The 21,835-nt window shown below is 36.6% G+C and overlaps 1 protein-coding gene across 1 annotated transcript in view; it reads left to right on the top strand.

Moving 5' to 3' along the window:
• LOC124165680 (DNA polymerase zeta catalytic subunit) overlaps positions 1 to 21,835 on the top strand; it is a 36,377-nt gene that overhangs the window by 2,801 nt on the left and 11,741 nt on the right. Inside the window, exons 3-15 of the mRNA XM_046543161.1 lie at positions 583 to 676; positions 765 to 909; positions 1,052 to 1,237; positions 2,041 to 2,222; positions 3,480 to 3,711; positions 5,742 to 6,063; positions 7,517 to 10,958; positions 11,599 to 11,752; positions 11,932 to 12,095; positions 14,047 to 14,280; positions 15,951 to 16,069; positions 17,117 to 17,258; positions 19,569 to 19,699. Coding sequence (XP_046399117.1) covers positions 583 to 676; positions 765 to 909; positions 1,052 to 1,237; positions 2,041 to 2,222; positions 3,480 to 3,711; positions 5,742 to 6,063; positions 7,517 to 10,958; positions 11,599 to 11,752; positions 11,932 to 12,095; positions 14,047 to 14,280; positions 15,951 to 16,069; positions 17,117 to 17,258; positions 19,569 to 19,699 — 5,547 coding nt within the window. The remainder of the gene's footprint in view (positions 1 to 582; positions 677 to 764; positions 910 to 1,051; positions 1,238 to 2,040; positions 2,223 to 3,479; positions 3,712 to 5,741; positions 6,064 to 7,516; positions 10,959 to 11,598; positions 11,753 to 11,931; positions 12,096 to 14,046; positions 14,281 to 15,950; positions 16,070 to 17,116; positions 17,259 to 19,568; positions 19,700 to 21,835) is intronic.

Raw genomic sequence — 21,835 nt, 5'->3', positions numbered from 1 at the left:
GAACCTTGTCAAACCAAGGTAGCGAATAGCTCATAATAAGTTGCACCTTGCACTTTACCATGTAAGATTGGCTTCAGATCTTTGGCCTAACTCTTTATACCATAAATGTTGAGATTTCATTTTATGTATCATCATTAGAAACAAGTTCTACTGTAATATGCCAATAGATATTTTTTTCAATGGAGGAAGGGAAATAGATAAAATGGATGCAACATTTTGATTGCTTCCCAAAATCTAACATCTTGTAGCTGAGGATTTCTAACTGTTATTAAGTCTGGATTTGCTAGTAACTATGCCCGTAGGGGACATAACCTATTATTCTCAGAATCTTTTTTATGCATTTTAATGATTTCCATTAACGTAATGTGGGATCCCAATGAATGATCCATCAGCCTAGGATAAATATCCGTAGAATATGTTTAAAAATGCAAATGTGCTGCATTAAGCACTTAACGCTCATTCAGTGCTGACTGTATATGTACCTCAGGTTTAAATGTGCATTTAGTAATCCAAAGAATGTATGCCTACAGACCTACTTTCCAAATGGGTTCCCCCTTTGATTCTCTTATGTTTTTTTTCCAGACCATTTTATGGTTATCATGAGAAGGAGCATCAGTTCTATAAAATTTATTTATACAATCCTATTATGGTTAAAAGAACCGCTGATTTATTGCAGGTAATCATTTTTATCGAATTTTAACTGTTATCTGTGGAGCAATTGAGAAGTTTTGTGATATCTGATTTTCACATTGTGAATTTTTCAGAGTGGAGCCGTTTTAGGAAAAAGTTTTCAGCCTCATGAAGCTCACTTAAGTTTCATTTTGCAATTTTTTATTGACTTCAATTTGTATGGAATGAATTTGATCAATTTATCCAAAGTATTTTATCGCCGTCCTCAGAATGTTACAGGTAAAAAAATTATTTTTATTCATCTCATTAATTGATTACCTGTGATTTCTTTGTGGATTAACTCTTAAGAACTTCTTAATCATGCTATTTCTCTTTAAATATGTACTTTGTGATAAATTCATTGAATGTATTTATATTACAGAGATTGAATTACATCCCCCTTGTAAATCCAGCAGTACAATTACTTCTAGTGGCAATATTGAGGTAGAGCAATCCAAAAGTATACCTGAGGAGTTGTATTTGCCAGAAAGTATTCCACGGATCAGTTCCTGTGAAATAGAAATTGACACCTTAGCTACATCAATATCCAATAGATCAGGTGTTGGAGGTAATTATTGTCAAATTGCTGATTTTTAGTTTGAATTAATAACAATTCCTATGTATAATAGACATGGCTGGTAGCAAATTCTCTTTATTTTGATTTTAGATTGAAACATGCATGCTGGGGTTTTTAAAAGATGCTTATTTATTACACAAATTCATCCACCTATTTTTAACACTCATTGAATAACATCAAAATTATTAATTTTCCCTCTTGTCATATCCCTCTCCTTACACTGGCTTTAACACATTCAATGCGGGCCTGATTTTCATGAACGTCGTCAGAATTGGCCGATAAAATAAGATAGAAAAATAGAGAGTAGTTTTTGCGCCATAACTTCCGTTCAAATACTGCTATTTTCAAACGGTGCACACGGTTTGAAAGAGGAAGCTTGCTGAAGGCCATACACACGATCTGAAGACTGAGAAGTCGATATTAGTCATGTACGGAGGCGGAGAAAGGCCCACCCATCCGATCGGCAGAGCACGTTTGTTGATGTGCTCCGTATCTCAGCTTGGACGGGACCATGTCTATTGATGTGCTCCTTGCTGAATGTTTTATTAATGTTGTAATGCTGATTTTTGGGGTAAAATTTTTAAATTTACAGATGAATTTCACTGAATAAATGGTCCTATGGAATGAATAAATATTGTTGTTTCTTCTCTACTTACAAATTTCATCTCTATCTCATTTTGTCTTCTTATAAATCCATAAATCATGGTCCTTTTTTTCCTTTACTGATCTCTCTGCCTTAACTATTACTTTGTGCTGTCGATTTTCATGTAAAATGTTTTCACTGTACTTTTCAGATGGCGTCACAGTTATTCCGGGTCTTGCTGCCATCTGGGAAGAAGAAAGGGAAAGATTACGAATGAAAGGACTTTCGTCTCAACTGAGTTTGCCTGCTTCTGAAACTAGAGATGATCCGTTTTATACCAAGAGTGAAGTATTCTACCAGGAAAAGCTTCTGAATCAACTTCATGCATTTCAGGTATTTGATTTACGTTGGACTTTGACTTTTTGTTTTTGATTGACTAGAGATCTCGTAGTAGTATACAGTACACACGATTATCTGGTCTAATGATTGAGAGAGGTGGCACGAAAATCGGAAAGCACGGATAATCCAAATTTTTCTTTTATTTCTTATAATTGTCATAATTTACTTAAAACAACCAATTATTACCTACGCACATTACATTATTTAAGTTTGCTTTCCGAAATCGTCAAGAGCTCCGTCTTCCCGACCGCGATCTTTTTCACGGTGATAACGTGATTGTACTCTTATTCCTACTGCTACATGTAACACCTGGTTTCCGAAAACCCCGCACCCGTGGCTGCGAGGTCACGGATTCAGAAAAGTGGTTTGCACGAATGCTTCGAAACCACTGCACAACGCCAGACCCCACTCTGACAGGCATCTTGCCGGGTAGTCGAGTCTCTCACAAGTTGCCTGGGATGCAACTGCTGCGAGACGCGGCTCCATAATCACTGTGCTGACAAGGGGAGATCACGAAACTTGCTCCGCCTTTTTCAATGTGGTATTTTTTATGGCCTTCGGAATGGTGAACACATCCCTGAACTAGTAGTGGTTCCGTTGAATGGGCCTTAGTTTGGCTGTAATTAATTAATTTTCATGCAGTACTTTTCTCAAGCCGCTTATAGTTCCATGATATCGCACCACTCAGTAGATGGGTCAGGTGGGGTAGTGGTTGCGTTTAAGACTACCACGCGGGGGACCAGGGTTCGAGGCTTCGTGATGGCTGTATATTTTGTTGTCTTCATTGTGATCAAGCGGCGTCAACTTTGTCATTAATTTTAATTACGACAAGCATAGACATGAGACTATTTTTTTATCATCATAATGGCGTAATGGGGGAGGGAGAATCCTTAGTGGAGGTCCCTACAGCCTCCACAAAGGATCTTGTTGTGTATGTATGTTAAAAGTGAATGTGTGTGTGTTTTGGGCTTTCCGTTTGAGAGGCTGGTGTGTTTGGTCCATGCAGTGAATTTCTCCCCCTTCCCGCACACCAACACAGTGAAATTTTGACTTGCAAGGTGGACGAGCCGTGGGAGGATTATATGGCCATCTGAGTATTTTCCTTTCTACTCAACCTTAGGGCCAAATGTGTTATTCCAATAACTGAGCAAACACCAGGAGTAGGATGGGACAGTCTGGGTTGTTGCTCTTATGGTATTTTCATATATGTATTGATACTTTTATTCAAGCTTAATTTATTATACTTTTCAGGACACATTATCATCTCCAAGAGAAAGTATCAGCTTGACTCAATTATCCCTGGACACTTCTGGCTATCCTTCTGAAACTCCTGAAAATATATCCCTTCAGGATGCTACATTGGTGGAAGTTCATCTGCCTGCGAGTGCTAATGAAACATTAAATAGAACTAAACCTCCTAGCATACCTGATTTACCATCTGAAGAGGACATTCAAAACAACATTTCTCAGAATTCCGTGTTTTGTAAGTGGCCATCAATTGATTATCTCTCTTAAGGCTGTTTTACATGGTGCATGTAATTGCACAGGTTAAAACTGCAATAATTTCTCTAGAGATGGGTCGAATAGCAGATTTCTCGAATTCGAATATTAAATCATTGCTCGAATATTCGAATACCTCGAATTTCGAATACCTCGAATACTAAATGATGAATGCTGGAATGTTTGACTCAATTGCCTATGCAGCAGGCAACACAAGATTTTGGGGAGTAAATTTGATTTCCTTAAAATGATTCGAACAGGAATTTAGCTGATTAATGAATATTTTAATTTTATGGAAACAAATTTTATAACTAAAATATAATTAATTCAACTAACATCGCTTTACCCCCACTCCTGCTGCCAAGTGCTAGCTGACAATCTGAGGCATTTTGCAAAATACAAGCTCTTTTCCACCGGATTTTCTTCAATTATTTTCAGTCCATCTTTGGGAGTTCTCACAAGATAAGAAGATGAATTGGAATTGCTATCAGGGAGAGACCAAATATTCTAAGAAAATATCCCTTTGTCTGGGACTGTAACAATAAAGATTTATAGCACCACTCATAAATTGTAACTTGATATATGTTTTCGAAAAAAATACCGCATCAACTTCCGAGAAGCTCTGCTGCTCATATCGAGTTTCGCCAGAATGCTAACAAAAGGTCTCCGTCGTATTTTGACATTTATTTCTTCGCGTAAAATGCTTAAATAAAGTCAGAAATGCGTCGCGTTTGGTCTTATTCTTCTTTAAATTACGCGCAAATTACTAATATTTCAATTCAATAAAGGTGTAACATCAATTGACGAAAGTCATTCATAGACACCTTTTGTGCTAATAGATGACTCATGCAGCGGTTGACCTCCACAGAAATGGGGAACTTCGAAGCTGGTAGGAAAAAAAAGGTCAGTGGGGGAGAAAAGGGAGGCCCCGAAAGACGTTTCTATTGTTCTCAGACGTTTCTATTGTTCTCGTGTAACTTGGTATTTTTTTGAAGCTAAGGTCTTCGTAATATGATCCCTGCGCGAGCTGTAACCTTTTTTATTTCGAAGAAGAGGAAAGCCTCAGAGGGGGGGCTAGTGCTGAATGGAGAGGGATACCGGATCTTGGTAAATGCGCTAATGTAAGTATCCCACGGTACTCACACAGCTGTTGACCTCCAGAAATGGGGAAATTCGAAGCAGGTAGCCAGAAAAAGGTCAGTGGGTGAGAAAAGGGGGGAGGGCGTGAAACACGTTTTTATTGTTCTCGTAACTCGATATTTTTTTCGAAGCAGGGGTCTTCGTAATGCGATCCCTGCGCGATCTGGGACCTTTTGTTTGATTTCAGAGAAGAGGAAAGCGTCAGAGTGGGTGAGGCAAGTGCTGAATGGAGGGGGATAGCGGATCGTGGGAAATGCCCTAAGGTTGCTATCCCACGGCACTGAAGTTCTCCTGGTGGGGGGAATCGGAGATTTTCGGATTTTTTCACCCGACCATTTTCGGTTCCCCTCGTCGAACTCTTTTCACCGCTAAAATCCACGAATTTGATGTAATTCGTCAACTTGCGTAAAACGGCGCTGCGAGCACTAAATTACTACAGTTCTCTACATTTTTCCGAGTCAACTACCAACGACGTGCGTGCGACAGTGTATGGCGCGAAATTCAAAGTATTCGAGGCGGTACTTTTCGCACAACTATTCGAAACCTTGAATATCGAATACTTTCTAATATTCGAGGTATTCGAGTATTCGCGGATACTATTCGCACATCTCTAAATTTCTCATTATGTTATGCAATTACATGAATGCACAACTAAATTAGACCAGGGGCTATTTAGTCATCTGACGTCCATGCATTCTCACATGTGTTCTAGCAATTCACCACTTTACACAATGCAATTTTAACTGCACCTTTGTACACACATCAGATTGTGCAATTATGTGCTCCATGTAAAACAGCCTTCAGAAATTTCTTCTGGAATGAGTATGAAAAATAATTTTGTGGCTCATGACTGTGTAATTGATATATTTACAGTGGACACTCAGGATGAAATTCTCATGAATGAATGGGGTGATATGCTTGAAGAGAATTTGGAAGATAGCATTCTTAACCCTTTGACTCCAGTTTTAAATGATGTGGAGCCTAATGTACCACAAGAAGAATTGGTGGAAGATATTGAAGACAATCATTTGCTGGAAATGAGTCAAGTTTTCTGCCTGGAGGAAAAAATTAGGGATGAAGATGAGATGGATACAAGGTTACATGAAGGGAGTGATGTTGAAGAAAGTAGCTTCTCTGCCAAAGGATTTGACTCAAAAACCCTTCAGGGAACTCCAGGAAGGAATTCATTTGAAAGGTAAATTGTTACTATAGCTAGCAAAATGTAAGATTTTTGAATTGGTGTTGGATTTCAATTGGTTGTTCTCAGATTTAGGTGTTTCTTATTTTTAATGTTTAAATGGTCGTTTTAATGATATCATTTATTTTTAAATCCTCATCTTTAACTATTAATTCATTGTGAACTGAAAATTTTTTAATGTATTCTTATGTTTAGCAATCTGCTCAGAAATGTGTTACCCTTGTCTGAACAAATCCATTTGCCATTTGAAATCGCTCTGGTAATCTAAGAGGTCTGTTCCAAAAATAACTGAACATATTGAATAATGTGCCACTTGAGGTATTTAGTGATGTGTGGTTGGCAGCGCTGTTCCTCATCATGTATTCATATTCTTGGATTGCGACAGGTTTAAGGCAAAACGTGATTGCCCAGTGTACAGTTTTACTGCTTATAGCAAGGTGGGTGAAACTATCAGTGTAAATGCCTATTGCTAATTCATGTAGGTCACATGTATATTTTTTTCTGTGATAATAAAATAAAAATAATATGGAAGTTGCAAGTTAAACAGGGTAAAATGCACTGAATTTATTGTTTTTGGCATAAAACAAAATCATGAAAAAAAATTTTGTCTATATGAATGGCCTAATGCAAGTTTTGAAACTATAAAAAAAATGGATGAATCAACTACTACACAATGGAACAATTCGAATGACAAGAACATGCCCCTTCGGATAGCATTACCTTTGGTGAGTTGGGGGAACTAGAACCAGACAACCACTCAGCAAGAGGAAGAGGTGCCTACTTTTGTGTCAGGTTTTTGCCAGAAATCAGATGACTGTCCTCTTTCAGACTCCCTACTTACCAGATTTGGCTCCTGGTGATTTTTTTGTTTCTTAAATTAAAATTGGTGATGAAAAGTCGCCACTTCTATTTTTTGATGACTTTTTTAAGAAAGTTTTGAAGACGTTTATGATGACATTTTAAAAGAAAATTTGTCACAAACCTTGTAGGCCATTTCTAACGAAGCTATCCAGGACTGCTTTGTGAAGTGAACGCATTTCAGGAAAAAGTGTGTGAATAGGGGTTTGAAGGGGACAAAGAGGAATAATGAGTAAAAATTTATTATAAAAATTTATAAACAAAAGTTCGGTTATTTTTTGAATGGACCTTGTATACCTATGCAATTTTAAATGTCCTTAGCCGGTTCTAGTGTTCAAGTTAATTTCAATGTAGTACCAGTCATAATCCAGTTAACCCATTAGTCTCATTTATTTAATTTATATTGAGTGGGCAATTAACATATTTTATCAGGCTTTCATTTTCAGTTTGTGAAAAGTTTTCTGTCTTTTGCTTACATTGGTACCAAGTATTTTTGGCTTCAATTCCTATTGCGGTTTTAAGCTCAGGCTGTGATGAAACTGAGAACCAAGCAGTCCCATCCCTAAAGCATACCTTTTTCTCCTTTTTTCAGTTCTCATGATAAAAGGGATGATCATTCTGACAACGGGAATAAAAGTGATGACATCTGCGAGTGGGAAGAGTTGTGGGATGATGATGAAAATGAAGATTTTGATGTGGAACCAATTGCACAATTGGATGGTGCTGATGACACAATGCTTATGAAGCCGAAAGCAGGAAAACCTTCAACTACTCATCGACGAAGGTTAGGACTGAGGGGTAGAACAAACCTTTCCCTTCAGGGTGTGGACCTAAATAGTGGGCAAATGCCTGCGAGTGGGCCTTCCAGTAGTAATACCAAGAGCATAGAAATCAAGAGCTCTGAGCATTTGCCATCCTCTCCTGTTATTTCTCCTAAGTCTGCCTCAAAAAGTGGCAAATTTGATGTTACACCATTAAGATCCACTTTCAAGGTTGATGAAGGATTCAGACCTCTGATTTCAGTTGCGAAGCATAGACGTATTAATGAACTGAAAAGGCAAAGTAGAATTTCACTGTCAGTTGCAAAGGACAAGCCAAAGAAGTCACATTTGCCTGATTCTGGAGTGATCACACGCTCCACTATCCCTAGAAAATTAGGACTTTCAAGGAGTAGTGTTGCTGGTAATAGTAAAGCTATCCAGAATCAGGTTAAAAATGAGACTGTTTGTAAAAAGAATTTAAATTCTGCAACTGCTCACAGTCCAGTTCCTGCCATGTCCAAGCGTTGCACAATAAGGCTGGAGCTTCTAAATGAAGTACTTTTGGATGACATCTGCCAGAAGCATGGTGTTATTTTATCCTCGCACAGTGCCAAGTTATTTAACGAAGCATTTAATGTAAGTGAAGACGTATCAGGTAGTTCATTCCCGAAAGGGTCACATCATGAATCTCAATTGGTAGAAGAAACTCCAAGTAGCATTAAAAATGATATATTACTCCAGAAGAAAAAAGATTTGAGGAGACAATCGGGCTTCATTGTCGATGAAGCTTTCAGAGATGACTCAGCACAGAGGGTCACTGATGCCAATCAATATTCAGTGAAGGATAGGTCATTGCTGACTTTGAATACCCCTTCATCACCAAAAAAGCGTCACATGAGAAAACCTCCATCTTCTGAAAGCAAATTAGGCAGTCCCAAGGGTAAAGGAGATAGATTGAGTAGTAGTAAAATGTGCTACAGGCCTCTCACGGTGAAGATTCAGAAATCTCCTGTGAAAAGCAGAGGTAATTTGAATTTCTCTCCAAACTCAGTCCCTTGTACTTCACCTGTTGCTATATCATGCGTTCCATTGAGTGCCATTGAATTAAGTGATGATGAAAACACTGCTACTCCAGAAATATTAATGGAGAGTGGAAAAAATGCTAATACTGTCAGTTTGGAAAAAGGTATAGTTTCTGACAATGTAACTATGGCTACCTCAGTTTTACCTACAACTTCTAAAGGCATTTCTGATAATGTAAGCTTGAACAGCAGTAGTGGTGGTGGTGATCAAAATATAGTTCGTGCTGTAATATCGGAAACAAGTGAAGAAATTGATGGGAGTATAAGATTGAGAGGTAGCCATTTATGTGATAAAGAACCTTCTGTTTCTATCGAATCATCGAAATATCCTGAAAAAGATGATTATCAGTTAATAACAAAAAATACCCTTGAAGATGGTAGTGAAAATTTAGCAGATCTAGAATCATCTGTGGATTGTGAAAAAACTTCTAATAATTCAAGATGTGATGACCTTTCTCTCGATGGAGGTAATGAGACGTATCAAACGAGTGAAGGTGATGATGATCCTAATGTCATCAAAATGAGTTCATCTCCTGATGTTCTAAGTATGTCATTTCAAGAGGATAATGATGAATCCTTTCCGAATTCTGGTTCTTCTTCTCATAAAGTTAAAAAACATATGAGAGCTAAACAACATCTTAATTTTTCTGGTGAATCATCTAAAGATGCCGATGTGTCAGATTTAGAGTATTTTGAGCTCTCCTCATCTGGGAGCTCAGATGATCAGGTGGCAGCATCAACAAAAAACAGTGGATCTGAATCATCTTTGGAGGATGGTGATCTTGGTATTGTTAGTTTCTGTGCAGAAGATGTGTTAGATTGCACTTTTGTTTCACCAACATTCGATTGCAAGTTTTTGAGGGAATCACAGAGAATGAACTTAAGCCAGGCTTTTGTCAGTAAGCATAAAGGTTCCGAGGAAGCAAGAACTGCAGTCACTCCAGAATTACCATCATCACCTGATAGAGCCAGTGTTGATGAAAGACAGCTATCATTCACCGGCACAGTAACTTCTAGTGATGAAAGTATAGTGGACATGGAAAAGTTGTGCAAAATAGATCATCCTACGTGGTTTATTGATGACTATGAAGATAATGGATTCGAGTTTGCCCCTGTTTTAAAGGCCCCATCTAGGGAGGAAGTTGAAGATTTCAAATTCAATGTGGAACCAAAAGGTTTGCCCTTTTGCAGTGATCCCAATGATATTCCAGCCAAACCAATGGAAGTTGGTGAATTGGTGTTGCGTTTGCATTCCAACAGACCCAGTGAACTTCCCCAGTTTGAAAATTGCCTTGGATGTCCTGGGCTGGAGGATCACAGGAAATTGACCTTAGAAAACAACTTTGGTGAGGTTGGTGACGTGGAGAATGTCCAATTGGAAAAGATATCTAAGTCCGCCCTTTTACCTGAAGGTGGTGCAAGGGAAGTGATTATCAAGCCATGTCAAGACCCACCAAATTATAGGGATGTAATGAAGTGGTTGGATGAGAAAAACTGTGGGCTAGCTCTGAAAAGGGTAGACGACAACATTCATAATGAGTCAAAGAGAAAAGTGAGACTTGGTATGGGCTGTTCTCTAGATGATGATGATGACAATGACGACTCAGAATTGGTCTCACTGTCTCCTTGTAGTTCTCTTGGAAGTCAGAGATTAGATGATCCTTGTCTTAGCAAGAGAAGTCTCTCTTATCAGAGCACCCCTTGTTCCTCTTTAAAAAGTATCAAACATAGTGATAAGCTTGCCAGTCCATTTGAACATTCAATTGGCTTTTCACCTATTCAGGAGCAGAATGAAGAGGAAGATTTAATCATGTGCACTCCTCCCCCTCCACCAACAGCTGAAGTAAGCAGTATAAATAAACCAAAACTCAGGTCAGGAATGAATTCATTCAGTAGGAGAAGACTTGTGAAGGATTCTAAGTCATGCAGAGGTGAAATAGAAGAAGAATTTAGTCCATTGAAAACTACAGAAAGCAACAAGGATGAATCATCTGGCTCCAGAAATTTTAGACTTTCGGGTGAAATGAAATTGGATTTGCAGAAAGGAATAATGCAGAGAAACAGTCACCATATAGTGGGCCTTGGTGGTAGTGGCCATAGTAGCTGTCAAATAGATGGGATGTCTCCTAACAACACATATGGATTTCAGAATTCTCCCAACAATTTTCAAGAGGCTAAGGCTATACAACAGGTAAGAGACTGAAAAAAAGAATTCCTTTTACAACATGTGCAGTTAACAAAAAAATTAACAAGTATTGTTTTTGTGGAAAATCTATGTTTACTGGAAATGAGACTCGTGAATTCCTGGTTTTCAAAAATAATTAAGTATGCAAATAGTGTATTTAAAAAGCAAATGGTAGCAATCGGTCAGATTTATGTATATGCTTGTCATTTTCTTAGGTTTCCGTGATCACTCTATCATATTTGTGAATTAAATGTCCTCGTGCTAAAAGACCATTCTTCAGGAATTGTGAAGTAGAATTTCACAACTTTCATTCTGATACTGTTTTTTAACTACTAATTCCTATGACTTGAATGGGGAGAACATATTTTATATTTTGCACTTTTGCAAGCTGGAATTGGAACCGGAAAAAAACTAAATCAACCCATCTTGAAGTTATTTCCTAGTACATATTTATTTACTTTATTGATGTTCTTCAATTGATCTGGCTTGGAAAATCATAGTTGGCATACAGATTGTGAAGCATCTCATTTATTCACCTTAAAACCATGGTAATAATAATATAATAAATATACTTTAAAAGCTTGAGGCTTTAAAACCTTGGCTTACGATTGAACTTTATTATTTTAATTTTGTGGACACTCTGTAGCCCCAGTTCATAACTGTGATGACAATGGAAATCCAAGTGAGTACGAGAGGTCACTTACGCCCTGATCCAGAGCATGATGCTATCCAGGCTATATTTTATTCAGTTGTGGAGGATGGTGCAAGGCAGATTGAGGCCAATGAACATTGTGAAACAGGTAATAAGTTTTATTGGAAAGAATTTATGATTCCAGATGTGAAAAGTGAAAGTTACTGTTAACCAGTTAACAGTAACAGTTAAGTTAACTGTAAACTGTTAAGTGTGCATTTTATAAGAAATGTTCCCTGAAACTTAGAATTTCATTGTACAAGTCCCTTTTCATTTCTCTTCAATTAGGTATAATTATGGTTGAATCTTCATCTTGTAAAAAGAGCAAGTTGATTGGAAGCTGTGATATTTCATTGGAAGCAGTACAGGTTGTAACCGATGAGTCTTTGCTGTTTGAAGCTCTGGGAAAATTGGTAACAAAATGGGACCCAGACATATTTGCTGGATACGAAGTAAGAGCAAACATTTTTATACACATATGAAAAAATATTCTTAAAATTCATGTCTTTTAAAGAATCATTGTAATAACTTTTAAATGTTCTCCTGTTTAATTTATGACATTGGCGTTTTTCTGCCATAAGATGAAGACATATTTGTGATCATCAATATAGGGTCAGGCGCATAGCCAGAGAGGGGGGGAGTCTGAGGGCGTTAGCCCCTCCAAATTTTTTTCCCGCTGTTACCCACATTATATCTGCTGAGGAGACCACCGGCCCAGGAGCATCTATCCTCTGACGCTCAATTTTTCAATATACATACATAGTTACATTTCACTACGTCTGCCATTTAAGAACAATGAATTGAACTGTCAGCATAATGCAAATGGAATACATATATGTGTAGCTGACTTAATTAAATGTATGGTTTTGGGATGAGTGCAAATTGACCACAGTTTTGGCAACCTCTCAAGCACCTTCCAAAGCAAATTTCTGGTTATATACCTGTGTAGGGTTTTAAATGATTTTTGTCAGAAGGCTACACTATTAAGATTTGGTATCAAGGGGCTGCTATTAAGGTCATAGTCAAAAATTTTTTTTCATAGGGAGTGATGTGATAGAAAGTTTTGTGAACTTAACCCAAAGTTGGGTGGAGCTGACGAGCATTTTCATATGCAGAAGACCTGACATTGGGTATAGCTGTCGTGTATTTTTCAATGCAAACAACAGGACGTCGGCTCTTTCTGATGCTAGGGAAGGGAAGTGACCAAAGAGGTAGCAATTGTCAGATGCATTCAGGCCCTGCTTGAAACCCAGTTTAGCGAGATCTTAGGGCCACTCCTTGTCAATTTAGCCCAACCCTCCCACTCATTTACATTCATCCTCAGCGCAAGAGTCCGTTGCGAAGTGGTTATATTGCCATTAGTTTTTGCAGTGATATATTTTGTTGCATATTACAAGTTTTTTTTATAATTTAAAATAACTTTGTCGTTTAGTTCTATGCATGAGCAACTTTTAAACGAAATTTTAGTGCAAAAAATAAAGCACTTCTGGACTTTTAGTCTTAGTACCTTGTGTTCACGCAATTAATTGTTATTAATGCTTTAAATCTGTTTAAAATTCTTCAATGCTTAAAAATGTTATTAATTCTTTCATAAGAGTAAATTATTGAAAATAAAGTGCAATATTTGGTTGAAAAAACACTGGTAACACAATAAGTTGACCCAGCGGTGGCTCATTAGTCAAATGCTGGGGGGGGGGGGGGGGCACACTACACCAGGGGGTCAAAATTTTTTAATATTTTGTATATTTTAGTGAGTTAATTAGGCAATCTAGGTATGAAATTTGTGATGCCATATGTTCTGTTTTTTTCAACAAAAATGCCTAGTTTTCCTGATAAAGCTTTATTAAAAAATACTATTTGATGAACTAAAGCTTAAATATACTGTTGGCATCTATCAATTTACTTATTACGTAACAGTTTTTAGACACTTCTTCATTTAGTTTTTGAATTCTGAATCTGTACGCACTATCTAATTGGACTCTTATATGTCAACTTTGCCTAACACGGAATACTCAATGCAAGCATTAATATGTTTATCACTCAATTTATGTTTTTTCGACTTTATCATTTGAATAACTCCCACTACGAAACAAGGATAGAAAAAAAATAATGTTTAACCATTTAATGTTGAATGTTTGTATGTGAATACCAGGGTAACCCACCCCAAAAAAAGAGCTTTGGAAAGAGAGGTTTCAAATATTCTTATGCTACTTTTAGCACAGAAAACGTTTTCATATTGTACTCGCCGGCAGGAAAGGGTTGCCCTAAATCATTGCCCTAAAATAATTCCATGATTCTGATATATGTCTATTATTCATTGTAGTCTGAAGCAAATATTAAAAATTATTTACCCTGTAACTTTTTTTAGTTAAATCTACATAAATTTTTCTTTTAATATTCCAGGTAGAAATGCTTTCATGGGGTTATGTGATAGAGCGAGGAAATCACCTTGGTATGGATGTCAAATCATTACTGTCTAGGATATTCACAATAAATCCAGCAGGTTCAACTTTTAAAGAGAAAACAAGTGAGCCCTTTGAAATGGACTCACGAAGAATCAAAGATACTGAGGATTATGATCCCATTCAACTTCCAGGGAGAATTGTTTTGAATGTTTGGAGGATAATGCGTAGTGAGGTATGTTAGTATATGGAGTTGTTTCATGCGTAACCTGGAATCATTTTAACTTAATAGTAAGTTAAAAGTTATGGAAAATTTTGTTGAAATGCATTAAATTTAGTTCATAACCAGTTCCAATTCATTTTGTATTATCAGCAGGTGAAGTATTTGTTAAAAAATATTCTGTAAATTTTATTGAAATGCATTAAATGTAGTTCATAACCAGTTCCAATTCATTTTGTATTATCAGCAGGAGAAGTATTTGTTAAAAAATATTCTGTAAATTTTAATTCACTATGAGGTACCTATTAATATTAGTTAATGTGACATTTGTGTACTCATCGTCTATTATTTAAGAAACAGGTCATGAATGGATTATCTCTTTCTTTTGATCATCTATTTGTACTTTCCCTCCATTAAAATGGATTATCAAAGATCTTACTTATTGGTACCCTTGTTCTCATCAATGGCTCTCTGCCCTGGGTTGGGGGAAGATGGGGCCACCTGGCCTCACCCAACCCAGGTTAAATAAACTAAAGTCAAGTCAAGTCTGACCCCTTGATTTTATTTTTACTTCTTGATAAAAATTGTTATTTAACTATTCATTTTTCTTTCTTCAGTTATGCATCTCTTCTGTACAACTTCACTTTAAATTAAACTCATATTCAAGTCAGCACAAATTAATCAATTTAAAATGGTTCATAAAGTTGACGTACCTTCTGAAAACACTATGAATGGGAATATATTTACGTGAAAATGTTTAATTTATGACTGCGTATGTTTTCCTTTGGGTTGCCTGTAATATTGTTCTGTTCCAATGTCAGGGCTGGGCAGTATTTCAATTACAAGTATTTTAAAATATGTATTTGAAATACATTTGTATTTGATATTTCAAGTACAGTTTTTGGTATTTTCCCATTCTAAAATAAAAATTACATTTTAAAATACTTTTGAAGTAGCTCTGATTAAACTTCTGTAACATTATGCTTCAGAAATTACTTTAGTTTTCGTTAGAATCGTTTTCTTCATGCTTGCAACTATCCATAATGTGCCAAGACAGGTTATATTTTTTAAGATCTCTTAGTTTCCATACTAATGTATTTTGTATTTTAAAAGGTATTTAAAATACTTGTTTGTTTTTTGAAATACTCAAGTCAAAGGTAAATTGCATTTTGCATATGAAATACATTTGGATCTGTATTTTGTATTTGAAATACTCGTAATTTGCCCAGCCCCATCCATTGTCCTTGATACACCTTACAGTCAGTGTTGGGATAAAAATGGGGATTTTTGTTCAGGAATATGTAATACAGTTGAGGACCTCAAATCCGGAATCCAGGAACCCGTAAAACCAGAAATCCAGAATGCTTGAAAATTCCTCTGCATAGTGTTACGACTTTCCACCTGGTAGCACCATTCTGCAAGCCTTGTTCTGGGACGAGTAGGAAGTTAGCACATGCTATGAACATGTGCTAACAACCTCGGCAAGGACACGCAGGGATCTCAAATATCAAGCACAAGAGCCTGAAAGCATTTATAAATTAATTAATTTACAAACTATACCATGAAGACCAGAAATCCGGAAACCCTTTGGTCCCAAGCTTTCCGAATTTGAGGTCCTCAACTGTACATAATTCTAATGCCAACTCTTTTCAGTAAACCTGTGTAATAATCCACTTTTCTTACAGGCCGCTTTAATGAGCTACACATTTGAGAATGTCATGTATCATCTGCTGCACGAGCGAATACCATCACATTCGTATAAATCCTTGAATGATTGGTGGGAGCACCGTACAAATTTATACAGGTGAAATGAAAAATTAGTTTTATGAATTCCATTCAGTGAATATGCACAGTCTTGCCACTGGTGAATAAGCAAAAGCTGTAGCTTATATAGGGAGGAAAAATAGGGCAGACAATTAGTTATGAATCAAGTAACTAAAAATTATATCTACAGTTGAATTTGGGGTTTTTAATCTAAATTGGTAATGGAAGCATTCTTTATCTCAAAACATTTACATTGAATAATTGATTCATAGTGGAATATTTTTGTGAAAACATGCATGCTCAATCATTTAGCACTAAAATTGAGAAAGTACATATGAATTGAACCTCTTTTCCCTTAAATTTGTTTCAAGAACCTGGATACTGCAAAACTATCTAGGTCAGAGCTCAATAATAATTTCAAATGGTTGAAATAGGAACCATAAATGTACATTATTAAGTTATGCGTTTGGTAATGCATCAAATAGTCTCTGTAATAATAATAATATAATAGTAGGTAGTATATAGTAATAATAGGTAGTAGTAGTAATCTATAATAGTCTATGATAGTATTCTATATATAATTGTATATTTCTGAAGTCTCTGTAAATTTTTTATTATTCAGTTGAGTCGATAAAACAGCAAAAATTGCAAAAAATTTATTTATTTTTTCTTAAACGAAAGAAGCATCTTGTGAAAAACTCGGTTTCTTAATGATCGTAGAATATCTAGGAACTTGATGAAATTATCATTTGCTCACTCCCAGTGGGTCCTAGAAGGTTGAATCTTTTTTCAGTGAACTTACTGCAACAAACATATATTCTGACTCGTGTATCCTCTGTTTTTTTTAATAGACTAGTTGAGTGAGATATGGCGTGATTTGGTAATGTTAAATGGATCAAATGAGTTTTGCAATTATGTGGATGCCTCAAATTAAGAAGAGGGATACATTATTTTATGGAAACTTATTATCATTATTATGGTGAATTATAGTTTTATGGATCAAGCCTCAGACATCTACCTTTATTTGTTCTTTTGTATAACATGGCAAATTTCAATTTTGTTGTTATGCCTTGTTTATCTATTTCAGGTGGATCACAATTGAGTATTGGATTGTAAGAGTGAAAGGTGTGATGCGGCTTCTTGTTCAGCTGGACATTGTTGGCCGGACGAGTGAGCTTGCTCGTCTTTTTGGAATTCAGTTTTATGAAGTGTTTTCACGAGGATCTCAGGTATGAAGAGAGGTGGCAATTCAAATGACATAGTTTTAACCATTTGTGTGTAATTAAACTGTGGTGCTAATTCCTCTGAGTCAACATTCAAAGGGAGGTGACATTCTGTTACTGGTGGCTTTTTTTCTCGTAAAAGTCAAATGAGTTTTTTATAGTGAATTCTATTCTTAGGTGCATATATCCTTGTGTCTATGTGCACTTGTAAGTGACTACCCTTAAAACCATTGGTTTTATGCACTTCTGGTTTTAAATTTTACACATCTGTGATTTATCCATGCCATCATTCATTTAAATCCCATATGAATGATATGAGCACATTCTTGCTGTATTAAATGTGTCCGTATTAATTTGAATGAATGGAAACTGAGTAACAAATTTTTTTGTTTTGAATCGATTTAAAAGTTTGAACTTGGTTTCGACGTACTGTGTCATCATCACTTAATGCAGTGAAGTAGGTTGAAGTTGTAGTATAATTTGTTGTTGTTCGGTTGGTAAATGTAATTTGAGCCGAGAATTGTTTATTCTGTTACTGATTCTTCATTGCTTACTAAATCATGGTTCATATGGAACTTATATTCATAATTGCTATTTTCCTTCTTAAGGCTTGGGGGCATCCTCAAGCTACTGCCAGCTGATATTGTTTAGTTGGCATATTTTTATGATTGATATGTACCATATGAGAGCGTGTAAAGCCGATGTCCCATGGTCAAAGTTGCATCAAATTTTGTTACAACTGACGCGCACCGTCTCCCATGGTCAAAATTTTATCCAACTGGCTTTTGGTCCTATCATTTGGACCAAACTCAGTTCTGTCCAAATGGATACGACAGGTTCTAAATTCTCATCCAATTGGATGAAATCAACCAATCACAGGGCCTTTGACAAAAAAGCATCACCAAGCGCTGACACGCAGGCCACACAGATTAAACGTATTTATCATCTGCATGAGCATTATAATTAATAAATATGTATATTATGGGCACAAAAATAAACTTTGTTGTATTCCACACAGTATGCATAAAAAATTCAACCAGTTTCCACCTTTTCAGGTCATGATCATTATCGTTCACCTCTTGATAAGACCTGAAAAGGTCAAAACTGGTGGAGTTTCTTCATAAATACTGAATGGAATACTAAAAGGCTTAGTTTTGAATGTATTATGTCACCATACTGCAAAGTGAACTCACAAAACATTATTTCAAATTCATATATATTTTCATGATCATCTATTTCATCACCTGGTGTGGTTCTAAAAGTAAAAATGAGCAAAAATTGGTCTCGATGGGCGATGGAAACTCTCAACTAGGAAATTCGTAATATGTAATGAGTTCATTTTTAATAAGAATGAAGCATTCTTTTAGACTCGCAATACAAGGAGGGGTGTTTTGGAAAGAATAAAAGATTTACTTAAGGTATCAAAGCCGAGTTCCACAGGTTAGCTTTGTGGAGGGCATGCGATTCCGAGCAAAAGAGCAGCTGGAGAAATGATACCTGTGAAACCCTACAGCTGCATATTTTGATCACTATGATTAATTTAGCTTCTCTGAAAGTTTTCAAGTTATAATTCAATATGGTCTGTATCTTCCTATTGCCTGAAGAAACCACAAGGGTGATAAATTCCTAAATTTCCTGGTCTGACAGAAACGATAAATTAAGAGAGATATATTACCCGAAATGATGGGTGTGGAAATTCATTCTTCTCCCGTGCAATGAAGGACTTCAATGAATGCTAGGTGTAATTTCTGTAGAGCATTTCCTGAATTGTTTGTAAATGGCTGGTGTCCTAACACTTCTGTAGAGGCGGCTTGCTGGGTAGTATGTAGATGTAGTTGAAAAGCCACTTTGCAAAACTGTATCATGCGTATTTCCATCAGTGCAATTAGCAGCTAAATTGAAAATAAAAAGTGCCATGCTAACAATGCCCTTTTGGGGACATGGTTTTTTAGTTACTAATAAAAAATTTCCATCTGTACCCTACCTCGCACGATATGTGTTATACCCTGTGGCGAAGTGTCCAGTCATCTCTTGATTTGCCGATGACTGATCCATAATGAAAAATATTAAGAAGTCATTGAGAAACTATGCTTATTTCATGCTTAGCACTGCTTATAATTAGACTCAGTCTTCTAGTAGAATTTAGTACATAGTAGCAAAAGGTTATGAAAACATGTCTTTTAAAAATGAATCCTGGGCATATATCCGATGTGTTTCACATATCTTTGATCTACTTTATGGCTATTTTAGTCTCAAAAAGTATCATCTGTAATACTATCCATGGTTCTAATTGAATGTTTATTCTTAATTTTCCAGTTTCGAGTGGAGTCGATGATGCTTCGTCTAGCCAAACCTCTGAATTATGTTTGTGTTTCTCCCAGTAGTAAGCAAAGAGCTAGCATGAAAGCACCGGAGCAACTACCGCTAATCATGGAACCTGAATCTAGGTAGGTACAAATTAATGAAATTTTGCATTTTTTTTTTCAAGTTTGGAGCATGAGAATTCTGTTCCTTTCTCATTATATAGCCTTAAGCAGTTTGATATTTTCTTCTCCACTCAGTAATTACAGCACACTTTCATTTATCCTGCTGCGGTATATCTGTGTTGCAGATTATCCGTGAATGATTTCCACTCCTGCTCAATATTTTCTGAGATCTTTATAAAAAAATAATTCGGATGCAAAATAACCAGAATTACTTCATGAATGCTAGGATACACTGGGCTTATTACAGTAAAACCTCTATGTGGTGAATCTCTTTACATCATTAACCTCCATACTTCATACCACCCCTACAGTCCCGTCAGATTTACATGTAAATTTATGGGCAAATCTCTTTGTAGTGTACCTCTTTATCTCTTTAAACCTCCACTTATCATACCAAGGAGACACCCCCAAGACTGCCTTACTACCTCCGCAAATTGTACCGAGACAGCTAGAGACCATCAATGCAGCCGCGATTACGTACATGGAATGACATTTTCAGCAATAAATGTTTCACACTTATTTTTTTTACACCTTTAATACGCTGTATGTACTATTAGTTATGACCACTTTGTTCCATATGAGAGCATAACTAACAGAAAATAAGGAAAAAGATATCCAACTGTCCTAATCATTTTAAGTGACTGTTGAATTAAGAGAGATCACATCGTTTTCTCTTGAATCATGGTAAAAATCTTGCAATAGCTCTCACTTAGTGTTATCATTAAATAATGAATGTATGTTCACCAATGCATGCATGTTTATTTAAACGCATAAATTTAATGGTTTAAAATACAGTAGTGCCTTTCATTTCCAAAGGATATCAAAAAGTGGTGCATATCACTAAAATCTCTCCATAGTGAGCCTCCATACATCAAATTGCCCAAATTTTGGTCCCATCCATTACGATGTAAAACGGAAGTGATCACACACTAGCTGCATTCACGGCAGCACCGTGTTCCTGTTTTCCAAGCCTCGTATGTGCGACCGCGCTCCGTGATCACGGATTCACGTCCCGCACCAGTTTCCACCTGGGCAACTTGTGCAAGAGGCGACTAAGTGGCGTGGTGCCTGACAGTTTAGTTTCCGACTTCGAGCAGTGGTTTTGAAGCATTCATGCAAACCACTTTTCTGTATCCGTGATCACAAAGCCACGGATGTGTGGTTTTCGAAACCAGGCCTTACATGGAGCATTAATAATACAAGTACAACCATGTTATCGCTGCTAATAAGTATGCAAACTGGCGAAGAAAGCTCTCATTGAGTCCGGGAAGCACTCTAAAATAGCAGAATAAAGGCATAAATAATAATACATTGCTTGTGTTGCGTAAATTATGAGCATAACAAGACATTGAAGTGAAAGTTTGGGTTATGCGTGTTTTCCGATTATTCGTGCCATCTCTCCCCATCATTACCCCGGATAATCATGAGTGTGCTGTTTAATGAGTCAGCAGTGAGATACCTTTCTGCGACCTCCTTTTTTTTGGTAGGTATATTGCAATGGTATGCTGTAGCTTGTTGTTCTGCTTTGGGGAGCACTTTGTGGCTTATTAGTAAAATTGGGTTTTCTCCAAGGTTTTCATTGATGTTTATTGACATCATCCTTGGGTGTTCTTTCTGTTGAAAGTTTTTCATGTGGATATTTTTTTGTAATGCTTTACACCAGAGATTAGTTTATTAATATTGTTAGCTATAAAAAACTAAGCAATGAAAATTAAACACTTCCTTATGTAATTGAACCAGGACTGAGAACCAATGCTAAGAAGTGAGGTGGAATTGCAAGTGATAAAAAAGTCAAGCTGACCAATTCGCAATCATATTTAACTTTTTACCGCAATTATGGTGGAAGGCTTGAGTCTCGACAGATGATAAGTCTGTTGCCTTCTTAGAGTATATACGAGGGGAGTTCAATGAGTAATGCAACACATTTTATTTCTGAAACAGGGTTACTTGTATCCAGCATTCAAACACCCCATGTTATTCCCCAATCTTTTTGCTACAAAACACTATTTTTCAACGTAATCTCCATTCAATGCCACGGTTTGACGCTTCCTTTAAGGGAGGGTCTGCATAGCACCATTCCACTGGTTGTTGCAATTC

This window comes from Ischnura elegans, chromosome 9, assembly GCF_921293095.1.
Source record: "Ischnura elegans chromosome 9, ioIscEleg1.1, whole genome shotgun sequence".
NCBI classification, from domain to species: domain Eukaryota; kingdom Metazoa; phylum Arthropoda; class Insecta; order Odonata; family Coenagrionidae; genus Ischnura; species Ischnura elegans.
This window is presented reverse-complemented; position numbering and strand designations above follow the sequence as displayed.